The following is a 24797-nucleotide window of genomic DNA, read 5'->3' as shown; positions in this document are numbered from 1 at the left end:
TCGGTAAAGTCACGTAGAGGGGAAACAATAATAATTTTATTGTTTTATATTTTTATTGTTTGCCTTCTACGTGACTTTACCGAAAGAACCAATACTATCTATTGCTATGCTCAGAAACAATGCAGAATGCTGTAATTATAGGATTTGGTTACAGCCCTTTGTAGAAAATTGTGAAGAATCGAAGTTAAGATCCAATATTTTTCAGTGGTGTCTGTTCTGCAATGAACGTGCGATTGTAGTGTCCACATTGGACTTGCCTAGCATATTAGTGTCACCTTCCAGTATTTGTCCACAGCACAGTTGGACATGTGCACGTTTGTTTGTTATTGGAGAGCGGTCGTATAGTGGTTAACGCGCTGCACAGCGGACCTGGCGATCCGAGTTCGATTCCCGCTCTCACGGCTAACACCAGTGACAATTATCCCCTAGGTCGACTCGGTCTCAAATGAGTACCTGGTGCGGTGTGTAAACATCGCCACTGGGTAGACTAAGGTGGCCGGGCGCGGTGTCGGCGACCCCACCCCTCTTCGTGTGCCGTGCCGGCCTTCATAAGTGCTCGCTTGCCCCAACAGTCTGTTAAGGCTATACGGGGGATCTTTTTCTTTGTATATCGCGTTACATGTTCTCCCCAGCATGGATTCTTCACCCTAGTGTGGGGCTCTGTGTGCAGCACTCGTCCCAGCCGCGCGCTCGGCCAGGCATTGATCCGCACACAAACCAGGTCCCTCGCATTAAGCCAAAGTGATGTTTTGTTGCCCGGAGGCATTCTCGTAGTATCATTAAGAGTTCTGCTCCCTCTCATTTCCTTAATGCATTGTCCTAATGCAGGCCTGTAATAGTGTCATTTACTGCCACATTTCAGGGTCATTGGCTCATTTTGCCTAACGGAAACCCGTCACTGCAAGAAGCAATTATACTTATAGATCAGTTTAGGGGATAATGCGATAAGGTTGCAACATTATTTCTGGATGAGCAAAGGCAGTTATTGCTTCACTTTTGCTTAAAGGGCAGGACAAGGTCATTTCTCTCTGCCTGGTTGATTTGTTTTAATAAAGCATGTGCATTTTCATTTGCAGATTTATTCACCAGATCACACCAGCAACAGCTTTCCATCCAACCCCTCCACACCAGTCGGCTCTCCCCCACCACTCACAGGTAAGATAATGATGTGATGACCCCCATCCAATGCTTTTCATAAACTGTACCCATTTGGTAATTACATTGTTTGGAGATTAACAAATTCCTTCACTGAATTGAATGGGGAGATTTTTATGGTTTCACAGACTAATGAACGATAAAGGGACAGATATAAATGATAAGTGATGGATGGACATCTAATTGGCATATATAAACAAGAGGTAAATAAACATTTACTTAATACATCTGAAAGAGAATGGTGTGGTGTAAAAACACACGCAGCATAAAATCACACCGATTTCCTGTCAATATTTCACATTGCGGGTAATGCAAATCTAAACAGACACCAAACTAACAAACCATATTTAACCTCTTTCTGTTACGCCTGCTCAAAGTGGAAAAATCAAGGTGCACGTTGACAAATTTGCAGTTCTGTGTATAGCTTCTGTATATGGGATTCTTTCTGACATTTTGTAAATGTTTTTATTTTTCAACAAAAACACATTTAGAATTAATAGCTTTCCAATAAATGAGGGTATTATTGACGCAATGATGATTTACTGTAATGGAGGCTTCTTTTATTGTCTAGAAAAGCCTCGCTTGAGTGTTCAACTCTTCCTGAATGGTCCTGTATTGGGAATGGAATGTTTTTCATGTGGAAGAACACTCAAAGGGCCACACAGATGGGGTCTTGAACCCACTTGCTATACCGATATTTCATAGCCGCTTCTCAGTCCAGCAGGTTTGGGAGTTTAAACATGCACTGGATCCACCAATCCTCGCCCTCCACAGCACAAATATTCTAGCTGTGTTACCAACCACAATGAACATTCGCAAAGGTTTTCGGCAAGCTGCGTTGTCGCCTCAGATATGTGTATGTATGTTGAACTTCTTTCGCACCGTACGTAGCCAACCGTGCTAATCGGAGGTGCATGCTTATTTGTTTGTCAGCGTATTTCGAACATAATTTTTTATAATAAATGATATGCTTTAATATGAAACTTGAATATACGCCTCGTGTAAGATTCGTTCATTGTCCCTTTATCTTCATAATAAATATGTTATGTCCACCCAAGAAAAATACTAAAATTGAACAAAATCGCTTCGGGGCACTGAGCCCCCCTCATAGTTGCAATAGGCAGAAGTGATGGGCAGCCTCTTTGCTATTTTCAGTAATTTTTCTGCAAATCATCTGCTGATTTCATTTTAATTGTATTTACAATGGCCGTAAATCTTTTGCTGGAAATTTTCCCGAACCACATTAATAGTAAATTTATCAGCGAAGAAATACATTTTCATAGTTTGACAGTTATTTAGCAATAAAGAAAGATTTATATTGAAACATGCATTATGCATCTGTCGTCTAAGTATGTATATATATATTTTTGCTTTAAAGCTTTGGTCCGGAACAACTTTAGGTACCAGTAAAAGACACTACAATAAGGCACTTTTGTAACATCTACTCTGGCCTTTGACTCTGTCGGTCAGCTGTTAGAGAAAGAGTTGTTTTTGCTGAAAGCTCAGACATTATGCAGAGTAAAATGGTTACGCCCCAGGGATTGTTGAAAAATGTTGCCATCATCCAGCTTGGCATGTCTCCCTTTTTGTGATGCTAATGTTTTGGGGGGAGGGTGGGGGCAGTTTGCTGAATAGAAGAGAAGGATGAGGGCAGGGGGCACGAAGGGTTTGTGCGTGGGGGTACAGACGTTTGTTTTATGGAGTCTCCTGTTCGGGCCCAACAAAAGGACGAAGGAGGGCCCTCCATTTGTGGCCCTTGACGAGTGACGGGGCGTCACCCAGACATGTCACTGGGAAGTAACCCCTGGGCTTCTGAAATGCTGACAAAGCACCATTCGCAGGGCCCAGTGGGTCCTCCGTTAGGCCCCACACTGAGCAGCCGCTCACGGAATACCACATTTGAGCGATGTTGCTCTCGCAGAGATGTAAGTTTAAATCGCGGAAAGCATTCGCTTTCCGTAATTTGCTAATGTTGACGATCATCTGAATGAGTAAACGTTATCATCGTTGTGTGTGTGTGTGTCATCATTCGTTTCGGTGTAAAGTAAAATGTGGTGTATGTGTGAATTCCTAATCTGGTGTGCTTTATTTTCAGCAATTTAATTACTTGCATTACAAAGCCATTTTTTTCTAGTTACTACGAATCGCAGGGGAAATTGTGGTTATATCGGAGTGTGCCCACGAATTTGGTGTCATGAGCAATTTTAGGTATGTGCATTTTACTTGAAGGGCAAGCCGTGCTCATTTATTATAGGTGAATAATAAATGTATGATCCTGCTCAACATCACCCCCTCCCCATGGCAATTCAATGAATAGTTGTATTTTTGAGGACATTTTGATTCAGTAATTAATTGACTTTTTTACTTTGTACAGGTTGCAGGGGTTTTGTGAACCTGTTACCAAAAAAAACATACGAATCAAAAGTATTAAAATGCGGAATGTAAAGTTTCCACCGTTGTCCCAGGGCTATATATAGATGATGATTGGTACCTCAAACTTGTTTGAGCATGAAAGCACTTGGACATTGAAATTTTTAATACAACTAACCAATTTCAAAAATTTGCTCATTAAAATTCAGGGCTTTTTGTTTCAAATATATACTCGGTAAAACATTCAAGCCAATGAGATTTTCTCAGGGCATAATAAAACGTGAAAAATGTTGAACCTCTTAGATTCTCCTTGTATTTTTCATTTCACGTTCGTAAGGAAGCCGCCTCATTACTGTGCCCTTACTGACTTCTGGACTCCCTGTCAGGTGGGAGGCAAAGAGAAAGGGAAGATATTATCATCAAGAGCCATTCATATGCCAAGTACACACGCTGCAATATTTCTACCGCTGCCTCTCCTTCCAAGTGCTGTATTTTGTGAATGCCTCGCGCACACGCGCGTGTGTGTTTATCTGCAACCCCCCTTTGAAGTTTTCTCTAATTGCTGTTTTGGCTTTGCAGGTGCGGCACAGTGGTCACGGACCGCGGCACAGGCGCCTTCATCTCCCAACTATGAGAGCTCCTTGCACTCACTGGTGAGGCCACGCAGGGCACTGGTTTGACTACACACATCCACGGACTGCGATCAGCCCACACACACACGCCCTTGACAATTGACGTAAGACGAGAAAGAAAACTTGAGCCCGATTGCAAAGCACGCAAATTTTTGCTTTGAGGATGCTCCAGAGGCGAATATGTAACTAGTGTTGCATTACTTCTCTAATACATGGTTATTTGCAGCTCAGAGGAAAGTTGTCAGATGAATCATGTTTTATAAAAAAAAAAGTTGGTCTGTCCAAGTTTTGCTTTTTCACAAAATATAACCATTGGGCTGTTATTGTGTGTGCAAGCCTTTTGTGTAACTCTCACAGCACGTTCGCGGGGCCGCATGATCTTAATTCTCTCTGCTTGCTGAAACTCTCGAGTCGACATTCTTGCTGCCTGTCAGCCCTTCTGGCTTACATCAAATGCTGCTGGTGCTGCCGCCGCCGCCGCCGCTTTGCCGCCTGCTTCACCATCACTGTTTGCACGGCACTAAACCTGACTTGGAGATGGAACCCCTTCACAGAGTATCTCCTCGTTGGTCGCTTTCGTCCCATTTTTGTTGTGTGTGTGCGTGCGCGCGCTTGCTTTTGCTTCCACTAATGCCTGCTACCCTGGCCGTCCTCTTATCCCTCTCTGGGCTTTCAGAAAAGTCGCGTGGAGCAGCAACTTCATGAGCACTTGCAGGATGCCATGTCTTTCCTAAAGGATGTCTGCGAGGTACTCACCCTGTCTTCTGCTCTGCACAGGACTTCTGCAACTTAATAATAATAATAAAAAGTCCCAGGGAGCACGAGAGAGCTCACACTTTTTTCCGGTATCGGTTGTTTGAAACCTTATTTACGATATACCGAGAGACGTGATTCGGCAGGCTTTTCTCTATGCTTTGGTGATGCGCTTTGGGAACATTATGTAATGCAGTGGATAATATTGCAGGATTGAATTGTGTTTATCCAGCCAAGGGCTGATGTAAAAATATGGCATCTGCAGCGCGATGTTGCCAGTGCAACTATTAACAGGTTTTAGAAAACATTGTAATACGTCAATTTGGCAGACGGAAGAAATGCCATACATCATTTTGGAACAAAGCATAAGCATTTAAATATATTTTTTTAAAAATGGCCAAATGTTAGACCTGTCACTTTATTTAATTATCTTTGGTTGGTGTGTGCACATCATATAAAGCGGCACGTTATTCTACTCATCGGGGGAGACCCACAAGTTTTACCCCATCATGTGTAAAGCACCATGACCTGAAACGCAGTCTCTTGAAAATATATTTTGGCTCAATGTACATTTGGCTTCATCCCAGCAAAAATGTTCTGAACTACCTCATGGTGGCCTGTAATAAAACACCCCCTCCTAATACAGCGTGGTATATAGGGGGGGGGGGTAATGGCAGTGCCAGCCTTTGTGAGTTACAAACGGCCCATTGAAAGATGAACTACCGGATAAATTGGTCAGCGTGTCATACTCGCACTTGTTGATTGTTCTGGAAAAATGCCCGTGAGTCCTGGAGGTGGCATTTTTGTTTGTTAATATAATTCCTAATCATTGAATGGCTGCATTTTTTGCCCATTGGTAAATAAATCCATTTGTGGGGACGTTTTATAATTTCCGCAAAACAGATCATTCCGCTTTGAGCATGAAGGCTTACGCTAGCAAAACTAACCAACGTTGGCGTGACGGCAATTCATTATTTCCTGGTTGTGGCATTTTGGAGGCATAGATAACAGTGCTGATTTTACGCTATTCCATCAATGGACTGATATGTCTTTAATTAGCATAAACACTTTTGTTCTTTCACACTACAGAATATATCATTTTAGTTCTTTTCTTTCCTAAATGTTCAGATTGTATGAATATTGCAACAAATTTGGGATAAAACTTTAATTTTAAATGTGTTGGATGGTGCCACATTCTTGGATGCAAATATATGTAATTGTTTTCATTTGTTAATCCTTAATAATAATGGCAACATTGCCCCAACACTTAAAATATCAGTAAGGTTGAACATATGGAAGAGCATAATTTTCCAGAGAATAAAATAAATGTTTAACTTTTGTGTGTATTTTTAATTGCTATTTACACTTTGTTTAAACTTCCGATGTACGATATTTCATTTTATATTGCTTCGTATATGTCAATTGTACAATCTGATAAGTCATTAACCTAATTCCACGTACATCTTGGATCTTTTTCGATATAACATCATGATATGTATTTTTTTAATGTCCACATAACATTGGGAAAAACACATTTTTGCACCTGTGGTTAACTGAGCCACATGGCCACGAACACTCGCTCTGGAGTTGTGCACCTGGTTTCCAGGATACGTCCTGCGTTGCCAGGTTCACAACAACTGTGGCATCAACTGCGTTGAGCTCAGTCGCGTCATCTGACCAACAGTGTCTTCTGTTTGTATGTACGGCACGTCTAGCTTCGTTCGAACCGTACGTAGCCAGGCCGCGCTAATCAGAGGCGCTAATCGGAGGCGTTTGGGTGTCTTCTGTCGTTTCTTTTGCTTGCAACCGGCAGAGTCGGATGGAGGACCGGCTGGACCGACTCGACGACGCCATCCACATCCTGCGGAACCACGCCGTTGGGCCCTCCACAAGCATGCCCGGCGGCCACGGCGGGGACATGCACAGCCTCCTGGGGCCCTCGCACAACGGCGCCATCGGGGGCCTCGCTGCCAACTACGGCACGGGTGCCCTGTCCGCGAGTCGGCACTCCGCCATGGTGAGAGCGCCGGGCGTTTGCGTGGCTTCGACGACGACTGTGAGAAGAGGATTTTTTGTCGTGGCGTTTGCTTTCAAATAAGGTCCAGGAAGTTAAGCTGTTCCGCAATTGCACAGCAGGATTAAAGCTCCTCGGGAATCTGCATTGGACATGTATGTTTACATTATATAACGGAATTGATTTTTCATCCAGCTTTCAAGAAGAGTGCACTGCTGCAGACATCTGCCTTTGGGAAGTGTGGTTGCCACTAAGATTCATGCCATAGTTTCTGACACTTGGGGGCACTTTATATCCAAGTGAATTCCAAAATTGTGTTCACAAAGACTTTGGAAGGGAACATCTTTATTTTTTAAACAAGGATGTGTGTGATTATTTATCTTTTTAACAATTACAGTACATCTGTTGGCAGAGACCCCAAATTTGTAAATTTTTAAACGATCAGCCATTTCCAATCTATGTGGGTGCATGTGCTTTTTTGTTCACATGCGCAGTTGTTCAATTATACAAACATCTCTTTTTTTACCCTGTTAGTTAATAACCTCTGAACACGAGTATTTCCCCAGTCGTTATATTTTACCTTTGTGACCGTTCATTGTGCATTCATCGGCAACACGTAGCAGGAGTTGCCAGTTGGGTTTTTCCGTTAAGAAATATACCTCGGGAGGTCTATTCAATTTACTTGATAAGTGAGCATTGACTCGTGTAAGTGATTGGCGCCGTTTCTGTTGAAATGCCAGCATTCACATTAGATGCTAATTGTGTGAGTGCCCCTGAAGCCTGCGGACTGGCAGGGAAAACCGGCGCTGTGCTTTTAACTCGCGCATTCGGGGGGCCCCGAGTGGCATCAGCAGCAGCAGCCTGGTATCTGGCAGCAGCGGTTACGGCAAGCGAGCTCTCGCATGCGCTCGCACGTACGCTCGGACACGCACTACGTCCGTCCAACCGTTTGCGGTCTTTGCCCTCCTGTTTGCTTCGCTACACTTTGCTTTCCCTCACCTTCTTGAGAAAATGCCACCGCGGGGGGGGGGGGCGGCGATGGGGAGCGACAGGCTCAGCCGTAAAGGAGAGCCGCGGCGGCGGCTGCGTTAGGCCCCAGAGTGAGTGCCAGATGTCTGTGTGTGTGCGCGCGCCTTGATGGAAAGGGAGGAAAGAAAGGAAAGGCAGCGTGCATTCCTCTGCCTTCCCATGGTTTTGGCCTGGTCGCCACTGGAGCACAGCTGGGTTGAATCAGGCTAATGTCGCTTGGCAAAGAGTTGTGGAAACTTGATCGCCAGGGTATGCTATTGGCCAAGGCTATATAACAACGGTCCCTTTCAGACCCCTCCAAGATCATATTCCCAAGGCCTTTTTGGAGTTCAGAATAAAAAAACCTGTTAATTTGGCACTGGGTTCAGACAGAGATAACCAGCACGGCAACAAAATACGATTGCAAGGCAACTTTATTTTCCCATCGGTGCCACTGTTTGATTCGGCAGCAGAGTTGTATTGGTCATAATAAAGATTTTTGGGTTAGATCGCGTTATTTTCTGGGTTTTTTATTACCCCCCCCCCCCCTCGTTTCTGCATTGTAACTTAGTCCCCAAACAGGACTCGAAGGTGAAGAGGTGGTGGGGAGGGGTGGGGCCACCGCAGCAGCCTCTGCACCTGCCACCAAATTCCTGGCAAGGCTGAAACATGACCCAGTGTAGCTGTTTGTCAGATTTCTTAATGATGGCCGTTCCAGCTGTTGAGGTTGGACCAGTGAGCCTCCCACACAGCCTGACCCCCCCCCCCCACCACTTGGCTTGTCTCTGTACGATTGTACAGGACGCATAGTAGCCTCATTGAAAAATATGCAATTGAGAGTGGGGGGGAAAAAAACCTAATGGTAAATGTAATAGTGTACATTTCTATTAAACAGCTATAAACGAAATACTGTACGTAGTAAAAAAATAAACCATACAAACCCCACGCATCATTCTAGTTCTGAATAATATATAAATAATGGTGGTCATTAAAAACATTTCATTTGTTTTGAGCGAGAATAGATATCATCACTGAACTTTTGCTTGCTTGATATCTGTTATTGAATCTACCTTTCTGGCTTCAGTGCTGTGAATAAGGGCCATTGTCCGAAACGTTGGCTATTATGTACTTTTTGAAGCAGTGTTACAGGCAAATGTGAGTTATTTAAATGTTTAGTATCAGTAAATGCGACACTTTAAAGAAAATTTGTACTTTTCTTTTTAAATATTCCACGTTTAATTCCCACCGGCTACTCACAGTTGTTATTGCTGAGACACGTGCATCTCCGTAGCAAGCATTATTTGGGAGAATAACGATAAGTAAACGGTGATTTCCATTGGGAGAAAGTGATCCCCGTCATAGGCGTAGGTAATTTCCACCGGTCAGCGCTGCCTACGAAGATGCGTATCACATGACATTCATTAGAGCAGCGAAACATTGGCCCTGTCCTAATTTTTTGACGCCACATTAGATAGAATGTCCCGCGTGTGGGAAGCAGTCGCTCTTCAAAGAATTGTTAGTTGCCTCCGTATTCTATAAATATACTTGATGTATCTACTGGGGAGATCGGAGAGCATCGATGCCGGCGTCACTCGGCTGCCCTCGAATTCCCTCGCTGGCTGTGGTCTCGGTGTTGCCCATAACCTGGCGTTCACGATGGCAGAGCACAGCGGCCGGCACTCGGCGACACAATACCGTTAACCTTCATCTCTCTTGAGCGCACTATGCTGCGTACATCATTGTTTTCGCTTTTGTTTACACGTGCTGTTTATCAGCCTGTTCCACTGTGAATCCCGAGTCTAAATGAGTTTTTTTCAATACTTTTCTGAAGAGTTTGTATCTGCGTGTGTACTCCTTCAATATGTTTCTGCTTTTTTGACTGTGTACTTATCGTTGTTTTGCAGTAACCATGAACATTCGATACATCCCTCGCGCTATCTTGTTGATTTTTTTTGCTTGCACGCTGGTTGTGCCTGTAGTGTTTTATCGTCTGCGGCAAGGCAGTTAGTGAGTTTACAGTTATACCGAGCCCCGTGGTGAATAAAAGTGGGAAAAGGGTAACGCAGGCTCGAGCACGGCCAGAATCGGTGGGTGATGATACGGTGAGAGCTTAGTCATTTTTATTAGTTCCACTTGTAGTACGCGTATTGAAACCACACCATGTTCTAATGATATAGAGGAGTACGTTCAATAATGGCATGACATGTTTGCTCTCTATATACTTTTAATATTCACATTTGAAAGTATTAGACTACCCTTTGTATAAACGTGTGTATATATAAATAAATGCTTACTATATAATGTATGTAGTAGTGTATGCTTAGCAATATTGCATTTATTGCCGATCGCAAAACAATGAGATATGCTAATGTTTGCAAAAATGCAACTGCACTTTATTTGAAATCAAATCATCGTTCCAAGTTAATGGTCACAAGTTGCCATTAGATTTTTGTTTGTGTGTGCACATAGTGCAGCTTAAATTTTTAATCCCAATTCAGCAATTGCCTAAAATAATTTTAAAAGCAGGGGAAACAAAAAAGCCAGATATTCAAAAGGGTAATGCCAAAAGTATTACTCAAAAGTCATGATAGAGTGAGCATTAATAATGTCTTGATTTCAAATTACTTCCCAAATGCATTATTTTGCATTCAGTTCATTCATTATATTTAGAAAACCTTTCTCTTTATATTATTGCCTTAAAAAACTGTACACAGAACACATAGGCAAATAAATGCACAGCTAATATTGAAAAGTTAATAAAGCATAATATCAGGAACAAAATGATATTGCTGCATTTGCATTTTGACACCTTTTTGTTGGAATAATAATAATGCAGGAAACAAATAAACATTGTAGAAAATGAATTCCTTCTGGTGGGGAGTGGAGAATATTCAGTGAGTTTTTAGAAACCATTGATATGAACAAATGGCAACAACGTTTGGTAGCTAGCCAAGTTTATAAGTATTTGACACCCAACATTGAGATTTATTGTCTTTCTTTTTTGTGTTAATGCTTGTTTACCGCACACGACAGAGTGCTCAACTGCATCACCGGCACATAGCATTTATTTCGTGGAAAAACACATTCTGAAGAATACGTGTAAAATTGCGACGATGTTGCGACGGGCTTGTGTTACGTGTGCACTCGGGGAATGTTTGTAGGACCCTAGTTGTGCCTCACCTTTTTCTTTGATAATTTTTTTTCCCGTGTCTTGTATCTTGGGGAAATGGTACTGTGCGGCAATGTGCATGCCTGTGTTAAATTAAACAGGGGATAAGACATAAAATAATAGGGAATAATGTAATAATATATGTAAAGCGTTAAATAAATATTACTACTTATTGTTTAGAATAGCAGGATTTACTGTGGATTTGTTAAATATCAAAATATATATTTTTTTCATTTGTAGTGTTTTTTTCCCATTTTAAATGTACAAAACAAGATATGAATTCTAATTTTTGCTTTTAGCTTTTATACAATCAAGAAAGTTACTGTAGAGGTTTTTGTAGCTGCACTTTGGGCACACTATCTGAGTCGACTGATCCTGAGATAGTCCCCCGTCTACTGTCCACTCTGGAGCCATCTTTAAAAGTCTCACATTCCTATGATGGATGACTGGGGTTATTCACTGGACCAAAGCAATACGATGCTTTAACTAAATACCTCTCTGTTGACTGTGTTCACAATACAGGCAGTGGTTTTATGTTGTATTACATGTTAATTAACTGGATTTAAATTCCTGCTAAAATGTACAATGCCACGCCCTGGTGTGGTGGATCCTTGTTTGTATGACAGCAGTGCGATTCCATTTGTTTTGCGACCAGCACATTGTACCAGAAAAAAGTGACAAAATAATTACAACGCCCTCCACGCAGACAAGATTTTATACGTTCAGTGTTTTCAAGAAAGTCTTGCAACAAACAGCTGATGTGCGTGCTTAAAATTAGCATGGCGTTTAGCACACTTGCACCGGGCTTCCATTAAATAAATGCCCACATTGTAATTTTCCCGCTATTACACGCGGCGACACAAAATCAAAGGGCCCTGCCCTTGTCCCCTGATACTCTGAGCAATGTTTAACGGCCTGTTCTCAAATACCCAGAAAATTGCACTTTAATCTACTAAAATAGGCTCTCGTGGCCGGAGTGCAGTCGCTTTGACTTGAGTCTTCTTCACAGACCATCAAGCGTATAATTGCTGCCCCCTCCGTCGCTTTGCGCCAAATACTCTGCACAGAGGATCATTATACTGCTCAGTTTTGCCCTTTGTCTTTTCCTTCAGCAGCATTTTTTAAAAGTAAACTAATGGCGTGTGTTATGTATATATACATTCTACGTAATAACAGCAGAAATGTATAACGACAACAGGAACATAAGCGTTTCACTGCCATTTGAGAAAAAAAATAATTATGCAATAGAGGAATTAAATATTTTAGTGCCTTTTTGCCCACTTCTGTATTTAGTATTTTTTTTTAAATGTCCTTGCTTATCGGCATTGCTAATAAAAGGGATGTGCATTTTCACACGAGTGCATGTTTGTGCATTGCTGATAAAACGCCCCCCCGTGCCAGTCCGAGGCTTCGTTATCTGCATCTGCGAGAACACAAGTTAGTGATCGGGGATGGGGGAAAATGCAAGCGTAATTTGGTCAAACCAGCACGATGGCCGCTCGGCATGCCTGTCCCTTACACTCGGTCCGTGTAACCCCAGAGGGGGGTGGGGAGGGCGAGGCAGAGTATCGGTTCAAATGCAAACCTACGAAGCTGTGCACGAAAACACCCGGCGCTTATCCACCCCCTTACTAAGATTCGCTCGCAAGAACGCGCACACCTGTTGTGTTCTGACCCCCATCACTCGAGCTAGAACGGGGGGACAATCTCAGAGCATTTTGAAGTGAACGGAGAGCAATGGGTGAAGATTAAAAATTTCAATTCGGTGTCATTTCAAAGCTATTTGCGTTGATTTTTTTCGTCCTTTTTTTTCACCCTGGAAATTTCTGGAACAGCTTATTTTTTTCCTTTCTTATTTGCATAAATTATTGATGCAGCAAATGCTTGCTTCAGGGGGACTTAATTAACGCCCTCATTTGCATGTTTAATTAACGGTTGGAGCTGGGAATTGGTATGCACGGCGCATGTCCTGTGTTGTGCCAGTTTCAGGAAATTGGGGGTGGATGCGCAAAGCTCTGCAGTAGTGGCTATAAATGTTAAAAAAGATGAATGCCAAATCATGTTAGACTTGAATATTAATTGCTGTTAATTAGCTCTTCTCCAAGATTAGACGTTTCTGCAAAGACCAAAAGTTGTGATAAAATTTGCCAAGCCTTGCTTTCATGCTGGCACACATTTAACAAGTAATGCCAATGTTATGCATGCAAAGGTCATCCCAAGTCGCCTTCTAAAGGTCAGCATAAAAACAATAATGCGCGTGTTTTTTTGGCAGATTACAATCTTCGAATCTTGGCACGCAACGCACTTTAATATCCAGATGCACAAATATGTTTCCATGAGAGCTATAACTGAGATTTTTTTACCACCGTCTGCAAACACATTATTTTCGCTTTGGAATTTGCAATATGGTGAACTTCAGTGAAGTGGAATGCCTGAATTTTGAAGTCAGAAGAGCCAATGTGGCTACAACGCCAGCATGTTGATCTGTCCTGGGCTGTCCCTTACCTCTTAAGGTTGTGCAGCGGGTGACTTTGGCGGGTGTACGTCTTGATTTTAAGATGCCATGTATTGCGTGTGCAAGGACGAGTGAGGAGGAGGATTTTGGGCCGCGCGTATGCGAGCTCGTGGCAGAGTGCCACCGCACATTAAAAAGAGATTGGACATTATCTCACTAATGCCTGGTCGCCATGGTGACTTGCCGAAAATCGTCACGGCTGCGGGGGCTTTGTGAGCGCCCAGGGAATTTTGCATCACGGCGTTGATTGCAATTAACAGATGGGTATTAAAATTAACTGTCGCAGCGATCCGGGAAAAATGACAGGAGACAGATGGAGTTGGGACAGGCCTCGGATTTGCAGATCTCTGTGGAGAGCAGAATAAGACAGGGAAGGCAGGTCAGGGGACGTGAGGGTGACAAAACATACTTACCATATTCACTTCTTATTCTGTGCTCTGTCAGCCAGAAAAAGGGGGGGCGCAAGCCAAGGCCTAAAATAGTTTGTGGCGTGCCTCTGCGGCAGTTTAAGGAAATTCACAAAAACTGCTGTTTGACAGCTCCCCCTTGTGGAAATGTCATTGTTTTAACGTTGTACGTGTTGCTGCCACATTTTTTTAATTCACGTGTTTTTCATCAGTAAATTTGTGGAATCTTATTGTTTTTTAACGTAAATATATTTGATTGACAGCGTGCAATTTTTTTGACGTTGCCATGCGAGTTGAAGTGCAGAGGTGATCGTTTAGTGGATTACCGTTTGTGGAAGTGCCATTAAAGAGGTATGCGGAGAACTATATTTGTTTGTTAGAATATAGAGCCTTCAAGATGAAAGTAAAAACATGTATACATCTCAGCAGGTCGTATTATGCTGTGTGTGGAAATGTTATTATACTTGCGCGTCTCAATTCATATCCCTGTTCTTTTGGATCTTTCCTTTGAATCCCGACAAAAGGTACGACGGCGGTTTGCGTTGTGCTGGCTCTGCAGCCGCTGAATTTTGAAGTGGAAACTCCCATTCTTTGAAGCCCAAAAAGTGGGGGGGGCGCGGGGGCTGTGCCCCCACTGTGTAGGGCTGCATGCGTGCAGCGTGCCCTGCGACCGAAATCCGCCGCGTTCAAGAACTCGGCGCGTCGGTTCACCTGCCATGTTTTGTTTTGTTGCGCCAGTGGCCGTAGTTTTCACCGAGAGGGGGGTGAGGGGGTCACGCACGCCGCCGAGAGTGGCGAGCGTCTGGCCCGGTGTTGGCGCAGGGGTCGTGGCTGCGTGAAGTGTCACTTGCGGATCCGTCGCTTGAAAAGGGGCCGATTGTCGGCCGCCGTCAGCCACCGGTGGCACACATGGCCACTTCAGAGTCATCGAGCTGGTAGGGGAAAGCGCTCAGCTGAGCCCACGAGGAGAAGCCGGCTCACGAGTGTTTAAATTGCTCACTCTCTCCCCGCAGTCCTCCAAACACTAATGATGTGTAAACTGCAAATGCACAGCATCTTTTTTTTCCTGGAGTAGCCTCAACTATTTTTCAATCTTTCAACCATACACAGCTGAAATCTAGCGAGCCTTGTACAGAATTATATTTTGTTATCACTTGTACGATATAGTTTTGTAATTTAAAAGCACAGTTTACAACATTCAATATTTTATTGTTTGAAAAAGAGGTACAATAAATGAGGACGAATATATTCTATAATGTAGTTTGCTGCACATGTAAAATTTCATATTAATAGCTCTTGTAATTTATAAATGAGCTTTGAAAGTGCACTGTTCTGTGGCATAAATTATGCATAATTCTGAAATGTATTAGACGAAGTAAATAAATTAAAAGCAGCCGCCATGTGCAATTTTTTTCTCCGACGCAACCTGCTGTTTTGTTAGCCAACTGCCAGAAGTTGTCAAGAACTTATTGTGAGGCTCTGAGAGCGAGCCTTGGTTTCATCGTGCCATTTAGGGAACTCTCAGCCATGTTCTTTGCGCACCTTTGCGGGCGTGCACAAACATTTCTCCAGAGCGATCTTGGGACTTTCAAATACCATGGCGACCCGTCTGTGTTTTACAAGAGCTCGAAGGTTTTTTTTTTTGCGGACGGGCTGTGGACGGCAGTGCCGCTAAATTCACAGAAGGCGCAAATGTGCGAGGGCTGCTCGCAATTATGGCCCTGCCTCTGTGGGGCTTCTCGCTTGATGCCAGCCAGTCGTGGACGATGCCCGAGCGCTACAGCTACCCATGCTCCTCTGCATCCGCGCCGTATTACTTGGTAATGTGTTTTTTTATTAACCAATGGTACTCGGGCAATGGCGGTTACCACTGTTGGAGTTTTCTTTGGAGGTATTGTAGTTTAGAAGTGGAAGGGAGAAATTGATTTAAGGTTGCGTACTGTACGTGTAAATGGAGTCCATTCATGGTTTGAGCCACATTTTTACGAGCAAAAAGTATTGCGTTATTGTGTGCTTGGGTCTAAGCACAGCATGGTGAATGAGTTTTTTATGACCGTTTCATACCATGTTGAGTCATGAAAATGTTGTACTGTGAAACTGCGCTTCTCAGCACTAACAGCTGTGAGGTGCAGGAAACCATGTTGGGAGCAAGATGAAAGCTGGACAGAGATCTAAAAATGCTTTTTATATATTTGAAACTTATATAAATAAATAAAAAAAACCAAACCTCATTTTATTACATTGGATACAGTTGTAAAATGTCCTTTGAGCACCTGTTTTTTTCTCCATATGAATCACTTCCCCTTAGATCTTTAATGAAAAAACGTACGTCCTTTTGGCCTAGGCCTTTACGAGAGTTGGCTTGTAGTTAACGTCCAGGTGTGCGCTGATGTTGCCCCCCTAATGCACTGGCGTGCGATGTGCCGCAGGTGAGCTCTCACCGCGACGATGCTGTGGGGCTCCACTCAAGCTTGTCCAGCGTCATGACGGCCCAGCCCGGGAGCGACCTTACCTCCACACAAGATTCCTTCCGAGGTGAATTCCACAATGAGCAAAGAGGACGCTCTCTACAAATGTCCATCTGTTGTGGCTGTAGAGGCTAGGACACTAAATGTTGTGATGCTCCTCCGCCTTTCGTCGATAATCATGAGTAAATGTAATTAATTTACAGCCTTTCATCCACTTGTCAGTAAAATAGGATAACTGACTCCTTTGGGGTATTGCTTATAGTTTCCCTTCCCCCACACCTCCGATGAGCGTGGTTGGCTATGTACGGTGCAAAAGAAGTTCAGCGTATGTACTCGGTGGGATATTGTGTAAGTGTGAGTCCGTCCAACTTCTTTCAGCCTATTTGGCCATCACTGCAGAGTGAGAGGTAAACCATGCGTACCACATATACGTATTAAAACATACGCTATGAGTTGAAGTATTAAAAAACAAATCCATAATCTTGTCTCAGCATCTACGTGGCACAATGCCATAGTAATTACATGGTGTGCCAGTCCTAACAACGAGGGTTACATTTCTAGTGCACAGCGTGCACAGCCACGCCACCTCTTTGTTTCCCATAATGTCCTCATGAGCAGGCGCTCACTGATGACTTAATTTGCCCAAGAGTTAACGCTGGTTAAATAGTGTTTTTTTCATTATCATATGAATGACTTCTGGCTCACAAGCAGATGATGTCGAGGATTCAATCATAAGTGGCCATTTGGATCCACGTATTTGTGATCCGAGGACCTCAATAAATTGTAAATCAAAACTCATTATCGGTAGTTTTGTATGTTACAGAGCTTGTGCAATAAATGTGACCCTAAGCTGTGCTGGCAAGATGTGTAAATGTGTCACTGCCTCCAGCGACTCGATTTGTAGAGTATATTTGGCCACCATTCCACACAGGAGGGTCCATTATTTCACTGGAGGCCCTTTTTTTTTGACAGTATTCAGTCTACAAAGCGGAATGGGTCGAAGTTTAGAGTAGCAAGGGCACAGCAGCTGGGTTGGAGCCACACAATTGTGGTAGTTTCAGTCGTCCTTTTCCGTACGCAGGGGTTAGACTTCTAGAAATGGGGGTACGCCGCGGGGGAAAATGCACGCCCGTTCCAAAATAGTCGAAATGGTTCCGCACATTGTTGGAACCGTTCCAATCGGGTGGATACGCTGTGGTTAGTGTGCCCTCAGCTCCTGGCTGGAAAGTTGTAAGTTAGCAATAGCTTATTGACCTTGATAGCTGCACACGTGTCTGTGTGTATATGATAGTATGCAGCTGTACTCCACTGCTGTGGAATTCCAAACCACTACCACAAAATAGGGATGATGCGACAACAGCACCGCACTTTGCAGAATGGCTTCGCAGAGCAAGTTTTATGGCCCCATCCATAGGTGGGATGTATCATCCCACATCAGTAGATTCGCTGTGCTCCTTTTCCTATCTTGCGAAGTTTTACACTCAATACATGAATTAGGTCCACGGTTTTCGAATAATATTGTACTGTATTTTTTCACCTTCATTATTTAAAATTCGACGTAAGTTTTTTAAATGTATCCATTCTCAACATATACTCAACTTTTTTTTATTTAAAAAAAATTCAGTCACATGCTAACATACAGCTGTCATTAAGTAGGTCCAGTGTACATGTCTACATAAAGTAATCCTAGTAGTAAGCACAGTACCACATTCCGAAATAGATACTTTCTGAAGTTAATCGATTAAAATCGGCTGTTTAATTGTTTGTTGTTCAACACTGGTGGCAGTTGTAATTTTAACCTCACATAAGTTTCCACATTGGGCTAACACAAATAAATGTGGTGCTGACTGTATAATTCCTCTTGCAAGCTGCACCGACATGAAGAGGTGTTCCATAAACGTGGCTTGTCCTATAGCCTGTAAATCTCTTGGAGTTGATGGAAAGGAAATATTTTGAGAAAAATCGGTGAAAACCGCCATCCTGCTACCAATGGGCTTCAGGTCCTTGGTCCATGTAAATCTGTTTGCGCATACATTTGTGAAAGTGTTTGGGACAACACCAGCCTATTTACTTTGTGCTCATTTGAAAAGACCGCTGGGCATAATCTTTGGAGCTTTACTGGCCAGACAATGAATATATGCTCAGCCACGTTTGTGTGTGTGTGTGTGTGCACGCGCTTGTCTTCATATTCTCGTGGCTCTAACCGTTCCTCCCCGTTTTAAGGCCTGGGCGGTGGCCTGACCACCTCTGGTGGTGGGGGGCAGGCGGGCAGCAGCGTGAGTGGTGGTTCGCAGAGCAGTGGCGTAGAGGTCAAGTCGGAGGACAAGGAGAAGGACGAGAACGAGGACGGGAAGTCGTGCCGCAACGACCGCGACAAGAACGATGACGACAAAGACGACATTAAGTCAGTGACACGGGGCAGGTCAAGGTATTAACCTGATTACCTGACTGGGAACTACCAACACATTATTTTGTACATTGACACAGCAAGGACTTGACCGTTTCCACACTTTAAAAAAAAAATGGCCGAATGTCACTTTTTTAGTAAATCGGATATTTTTCCGCTAAATTCTGAATGAAAGCAAATTTCGCCAAATTAAATAAATGTTCATGCCCAGTTGGAATGTGTGCGCCAGTTTTTGCTTTAGATCATAACATTGCTTACATGAGTCAAACTTACCACACATTTCATATTGTGAAATATTTATGAATATGTTAACCTCTGTGGCAATTTGGTGTTGGATAGTATTTATGAATTATGAGCAGTACTATCTAATTATTTTGATGATAGTCTGCATCTTCTAAGACGGTCACAATTCCACATTGGAACCTAATTGAATGTTTAATACCAATGCATGCGTGCTTGGCCATGTTTAAATAAGGCAGAATTACATCATTGTACACATCTTAACACAGCTAAGTCAAACTTGAAGTTTCCCCATAATATCTTCAGTACAGGGTGGCAGTGATGTGTGCATATGTTATGGTTGCATAATTGCCTTTGCATAAATTGAGTAAGGTTGCCGATATGGTAAGATATACAATATCACAATGTGATGATTATCGTGATATCAGTTTCCATTTTACCTTGTAATTTTATTTCACATTTATTATTGTATAGGTTTGTCTTGTGATGGCTGTACTTCCAGTTTGAATATGGATGACTTAAAAGTTATTAAACTGCAGTTCAGTAAACTTAAGTTGGCCATATATACTGTATTGTAATAAATGACAACTTAAAATATATAAGACTTAAAATGCATATACTGTCGGCCACATAAATTATGTAATAATAATGGTGGCATCACATAATTGCCATGCTGCCAATTATTCTGAAAAGCACTAATTTATGGATAATAGCAAGCTATTTACAACTTTAATAATGAGTTTATTATTCTTTGGGAAAATTAGAAAAAGGCATTTATAATCATTTAATTATTTTTTAGAAATGCACAGTCCGACTCGTACATGCTACATCGTCCATTGTGTTGAAATGCAACATCGAACGGTATCGATAGCAGCATGCATTGACTTTGTTTTTAATACCTTTTAAGTATTTCCAGTGTCACTGTTTTGTTTGCATTCAAATGCCGATGAACGAGTGCATGCGTGCGCGTGAAGTATGCACGCGGGATTGAAACCATTTGTCTTGTTTTATGTTGATGGAAGGCAACTTCCACGATGGCATGCATGTGACATTGTCTTCCCGCAGACGTCTCATTGCTCGTCTTACTTCAGCTCGACCTAGCAGAGCTGGTGTCCCCCCATGTGTGTGCGAGTCGGCTTGTGTGTCACTTGTGGTTGTGCAGGATCTACGTGTTGTACGTTTAGTGTCTCAAGCACTGTGTCAACCGTGTTTCTTCTTTGTGCATTTGAATAGAATATTGCGCGTGTGTATTACTTACCATCCCGTGCTGCTCAGGTAAATGGTATGCAACCATTGCTGTAAACTGCTTCAAGTCACGATTTCGCTCACATGGCGGTCAATGATGGAAGACCATAGCAGCAGCTCATATGCATGCGTGCATGCGTGAGTGCGAGCTGACCATAGCAGCCACGCGCGGTAACCCCCCGCATGGCCATTTCCTTGAGCAGCACGGAGGACGAGGACCTGACCCCTGAGCAGAAAGCCGAGCGGGAGCGCGAACGGCGGATGGCAAACAATGCCCGCGAGCGTCTGCGTGTGCGCGACATCAACGAGGCCTTCAAGGAGCTGGGCCGCATGGTGCAGCTGCACCTCAAGAGCGACAAGCCGCAGACCAAGCTGCTCATCCTGCACCAGGCCGTGGCCGTCATCCTGAGCCTAGAGCAGCAAGTCCGAGGTCAGTCCGCCCGTTGGGCCACTGTTGCCGCCCGCCATCCGCCGCCATCGCCAGCGCCAACTGCCCTGGGGGCAGGGTGCCAGCTTTAGCCTCTCCCATACCCTCCCCTGAAAAGCAGCGTCACACCCAAGCATGGGAAGCTCTGTCCGCTCTTAGCTGGCCCAGGCATGCCAGTGACTTCCACACCTATTTTTTTTATTTGCGGAAAGAGAGGGGGGGAAAAGGCAAAGAGAAATTGAAATCTTAAAAAAATTTGCAGCTGCTTTTATGTTTGCTTTTTGCACTTTTCTCATTTGAAAAACTTGCTATTTCAATATTATGAATGTCTCCACATTCAGAGTGTTATCCAGTTTTGTTTTGAGTAATGTATTGCATTTAATCACAGTTTTTGGTAAATTTTATCCAATTTGTTTAATTTTACAAAACTTGGACATTTAACTATATTTTTGAATTTCCCAAACTTTTAAATTATACTAATCTTTAAAATCATACTTGCAACAAAAAAAATGTTTAAATGTACAATTACAGGAAAACACTCCGGACTAATATTTCTTAATTATAATGTTTTCTGTCCTGCTTTTCAAACCATCTCACCGTATACACTTTCAGAGCAAAGTGTGGAGGTGTGGGTTTAGTAATACCTATTGCATGGCGTCTTTTGCACTGGAGCATTATAGAGAACGTTACTCTTAATTCCTCATCTCCGAAAAATATTTCCTAAAATAACATCCTTGGATTGTGTCTTACCTCGCAACTGCCAGGGTTGCTCCTTTTCCTTCTGCACATTGGGGGTGGTTGTCGGATTTTTTATTCAAGTGGGAAACTGTCATCTTTTTCATCTTGCTTCCTCATTCCAATTTTCAAGGGAAACAAAAAATAAACACCAGCAGCTTAGATTGGCTACAATATGATCAGAATTAGCACCCCCCCCCCCTCCACTCCCCTTAGTTCCCTTGGCAAAACGGCATGGCAAGTGACTCCGATGAAGAGACAGGGCCCAAACGGCACACCATCTCGGATTAGCATATGCTGCCTCGGACTTGTTTCTCCATTGCTGATGACCTAAATTTGGCTTAAATTACCTCCAATTGAGTCTTTTCCTCATTTCAGAGAGCAAATTCCAAATTATTTCCCCCCCCCCCACACCCCACTCCTGCGGTTATGAAGAAATCTCAACAAACCGGCGGGGAAAAAAAAAGAAGCCAAACGGAATCCTTGGAGGCCTCGTTCATCGTCACGCTGTCGCGCAACTGCTCTTGGGTCAGGTCGCCGTCCGTCTCGTTCCGGTTATTCGACAAAAAAAGTCTTCTTTTTGTTTTCTCCTGTTTTGTCAAAATCGGCTGACGATATATCCTTCCCGTGCTTTTCCATCCAAAAAAAAAAATCAAAAAACCAAAAAAATTATTCCCCCCCAAAAAAAAATTTGTTGCAAAATCAAGAAGTGGCGACGAGGATCTACTGCCGGAGGAGCGCGAGGCCAAGGAGCGCGAGCGGCGGAAGGCGAACAACGTGCGGGAGCGCATCCGCGTGCGTGACATCAATGAGACCTTCAAGGAGCTGGGCCGGCTGTGCCAGACGCACCTCCGGACGGACAGGGCCCCCACCAAGCTGGGAATCCTTCACCAGGCCGTGCAGGTCATCACCAGCCTCGAGCAGCAAGTCCGAGGTAGCCCTGCGCTCGTCCACTGAGGCGGGGAAAAAAATACAAATCTAAAAGCAAAAAAAAATGTATATAACGAAAGTTGAATGAACGACTGACCCCGCCCCTTGCCAAGCACGTGTAGCCGAGCGCAAGAAAGCTTAAAATTGTAAAGCGACCGCTGCTGCCTAGCAGCCTGCTGTGCTCATAGAGCCCTCTGTGTTTGAACCGTGTCCTTTTTAAGTGCGTAAGGGACTTTTTATGCAGCGGTGTGAGCTCTTAACGGGGGCCGGGAGCCGATCTTGTTTGCTTTGGAAGGTAAGTATTGTCTGGGGCGACATGTGTGTGCATATGGAAAGGTGGGATGAAGAAATTACGACTCCATTGGACATTTTTTAAATTATGTTACTAAAAATCACGTCGCGTTTACAGTAACGGGAGTGCTCGTTATTATTTTTCTCGGTGACGCTTTTGTTTCGCCCGATCATTGTCGTGGAAATATTTTTTGTTCAACGACCCAAGGACGTTAAATAATTTCAAAGCGCGCTTTCCCAAACAACAACGAAAAACACTGCTTGCTCATTGCGCTGCGATGTCTCTGGCAGAGAGGAACTTGAATCCGAAAGCTGCCTGCCTTAAGCGCAGAGAGGAGGAGAAGGTGTCGGGGCTCCCCTCGGAACCTGGCTCGGGACACCCAGGCATGGGCGACACTCCATTGGGACACATGTGAGCAGTGGGTATGTATACGTTGGCTCTCTGTGGGGGTAGTAAGTTATTTGTGAGTAACACAAAAAACCGATATTCTTAATTGTGTGTTGAATGCGTACAATCGAATGGAATTGCACTGTTTTATTCGTAGTTTTCAGCGACTACCGGTGTGACTTTGTGCACTAAAACGCATCGTCCACAAACGACATTTGCCCGGTGACGGAGCACCTGCACCCTGATACCTGGCAACCTGAGTTGAACGCCTCTTCTCCTTGGCCCATTCTCTCTGTCCTGTCCCTTCCCTATAGCTCTTTCATGACCCCCCCCCCCCGTTTGCCGTCTGTTACGGTCACTCATTCTCCGGCCCTTGCACGCCTGTGCCATTGTGAATCCACTCTATTTTTGTCACTGCTTTTTAAACGATCTAAAGCGCCTTGAGCTAAGGTGTTCTATAAATATTAAAATAAGATGAAATAAAATGTAACGTCGGTAGCGAGCGGTATCTGAACCAGTCCTGATTTGGTCCTGTCCCCGCAAAAGACAAAGGTCCCCCGAATAGCTTGAACAGAGTGTTGGGGCAAGTGCTGTTAGCGAGTACCTTTAAAGGCTGGCACGGTACACGAGGGGATGGGTGCCCTGCGCCCTGCCATGTTGAAACAAGGCCCATTGCAGGATGTGGCGAGACCTTCGTGAGGTAGAGTGGGTTGACAAGGGGGCTATAACTTTTGTCGCTATTTTTAGTTATTTTAAAATAATGTTGGGTATTTGTGTTATTCAGCCAAGTTATGTTTCGTGACAGATAATTTTTTTAAGATTTGTAAACTTGGACCCAATACATCTAACAATGTATCATGTGGATACATTGTTGTACGAGTATTTACTTACCTGCACAGTGTTTAAGTGATGCTTTAATACCTTCACTTTAGATGTCAGTCTTATGAGAGTTGAGCTTCACTGCAAACATTGGTATTTAAAATTGTCATTATTTACCCTGGTTTTACCTACATCGTTGGTTAGCTGTGCTGGTTTGTCGCAGTCCGCACGGCATGACATTTTGTAGTATCACAATCACAGGTAATATCATAGCAACAAAATGTCTCTAAACAGCCCTTAGCCAGAAAGCCTAAAGAGTATTAAGTTCCGCTTATTTTGTAAGGAGGTATCGGAATTTAATAAAGGTTTTTATTGGGTTCAGGGGAGTAGAGATGAGCCAATTAAAATTGTATTTTCTTTCGCTGTCCATGGTTTATAGGAGACTAAGCTTAAATCATCGGCGGCAAACGGCGGTTCTAAGTGACACAGCTCCGAGAAATGTCGCATCATTGGGAGCTAATAACGCAATGACGTGATGAAGCTTCAAACATGTTCACAATCTCACTTTAGAATGGGCTCCAATCCTTGGAGAGTTTGGGGTCACATTGATATTCACAATCACACACCCTTTCCATTGGCACAGACTTAGAACTGTAGCTTCTTATGCTTGTGGTGGCTTGTTTGTAAAACGTATGGAGAGCACCTTATCAGGCCAGCATGGGATGTGTTTCTCCCACTGCCTATGACAAGACGAATATTTGTGGCGTCAGGTTGTAGTGTAAATGAGGAATGTTAATTAGCATAAGGGGCTATTATCTGTCGTG

General features: G+C 43.5%; 1 protein-coding gene across 16 annotated transcripts in view; it reads left to right on the top strand.

Moving 5' to 3' along the window:
- LOC116942220 (transcription factor 12-like) overlaps positions 1–24797 on the top strand; it is a 188511-nt gene that overhangs the window by 154224 nt on the left and 9490 nt on the right. For 7 of the 16 annotated variants that reach the window (XM_032953924.2, XM_032953922.2, XM_076066795.1 and 4 more), the window contains 8 exons: positions 1077–1155; positions 4105–4178; positions 4834–4905; positions 6724–6927; positions 16453–16558; positions 18715–18919; positions 22253–22479; positions 23058–23178. In XM_032953924.2, the coding sequence (XP_032809815.1) occupies positions 1077–1155; positions 4105–4178; positions 4834–4905; positions 6724–6927; positions 16453–16558; positions 18715–18919; positions 22253–22479; positions 23058–23178 (1088 nt within the window). Of the gene's footprint in view, positions 1–1076; positions 1156–4104; positions 4179–4833; positions 4906–6723; positions 6928–16452; positions 16559–18714; positions 18920–20586; positions 20814–22252; positions 22480–23057; positions 23190–24797 lie in introns of all 16 variants that reach the window. The other 9 variants (XM_032953929.2, XM_032953938.2, XM_032953936.2 and 6 more) reach the window with 6 other exon arrangements.

The sequence above is a fragment of the Petromyzon marinus genome, chromosome 13, assembly GCF_048934315.1.
Source record: "Petromyzon marinus isolate PM22_M1 ecotype Great Lakes invasive population chromosome 13, UKy_Petmar_22M1.pri1.0, whole genome shotgun sequence".
In the NCBI taxonomy this organism is placed as follows: domain Eukaryota; kingdom Metazoa; phylum Chordata; class Hyperoartia; order Petromyzontiformes; family Petromyzontidae; genus Petromyzon; species Petromyzon marinus.
This window is presented reverse-complemented; position numbering and strand designations above follow the sequence as displayed.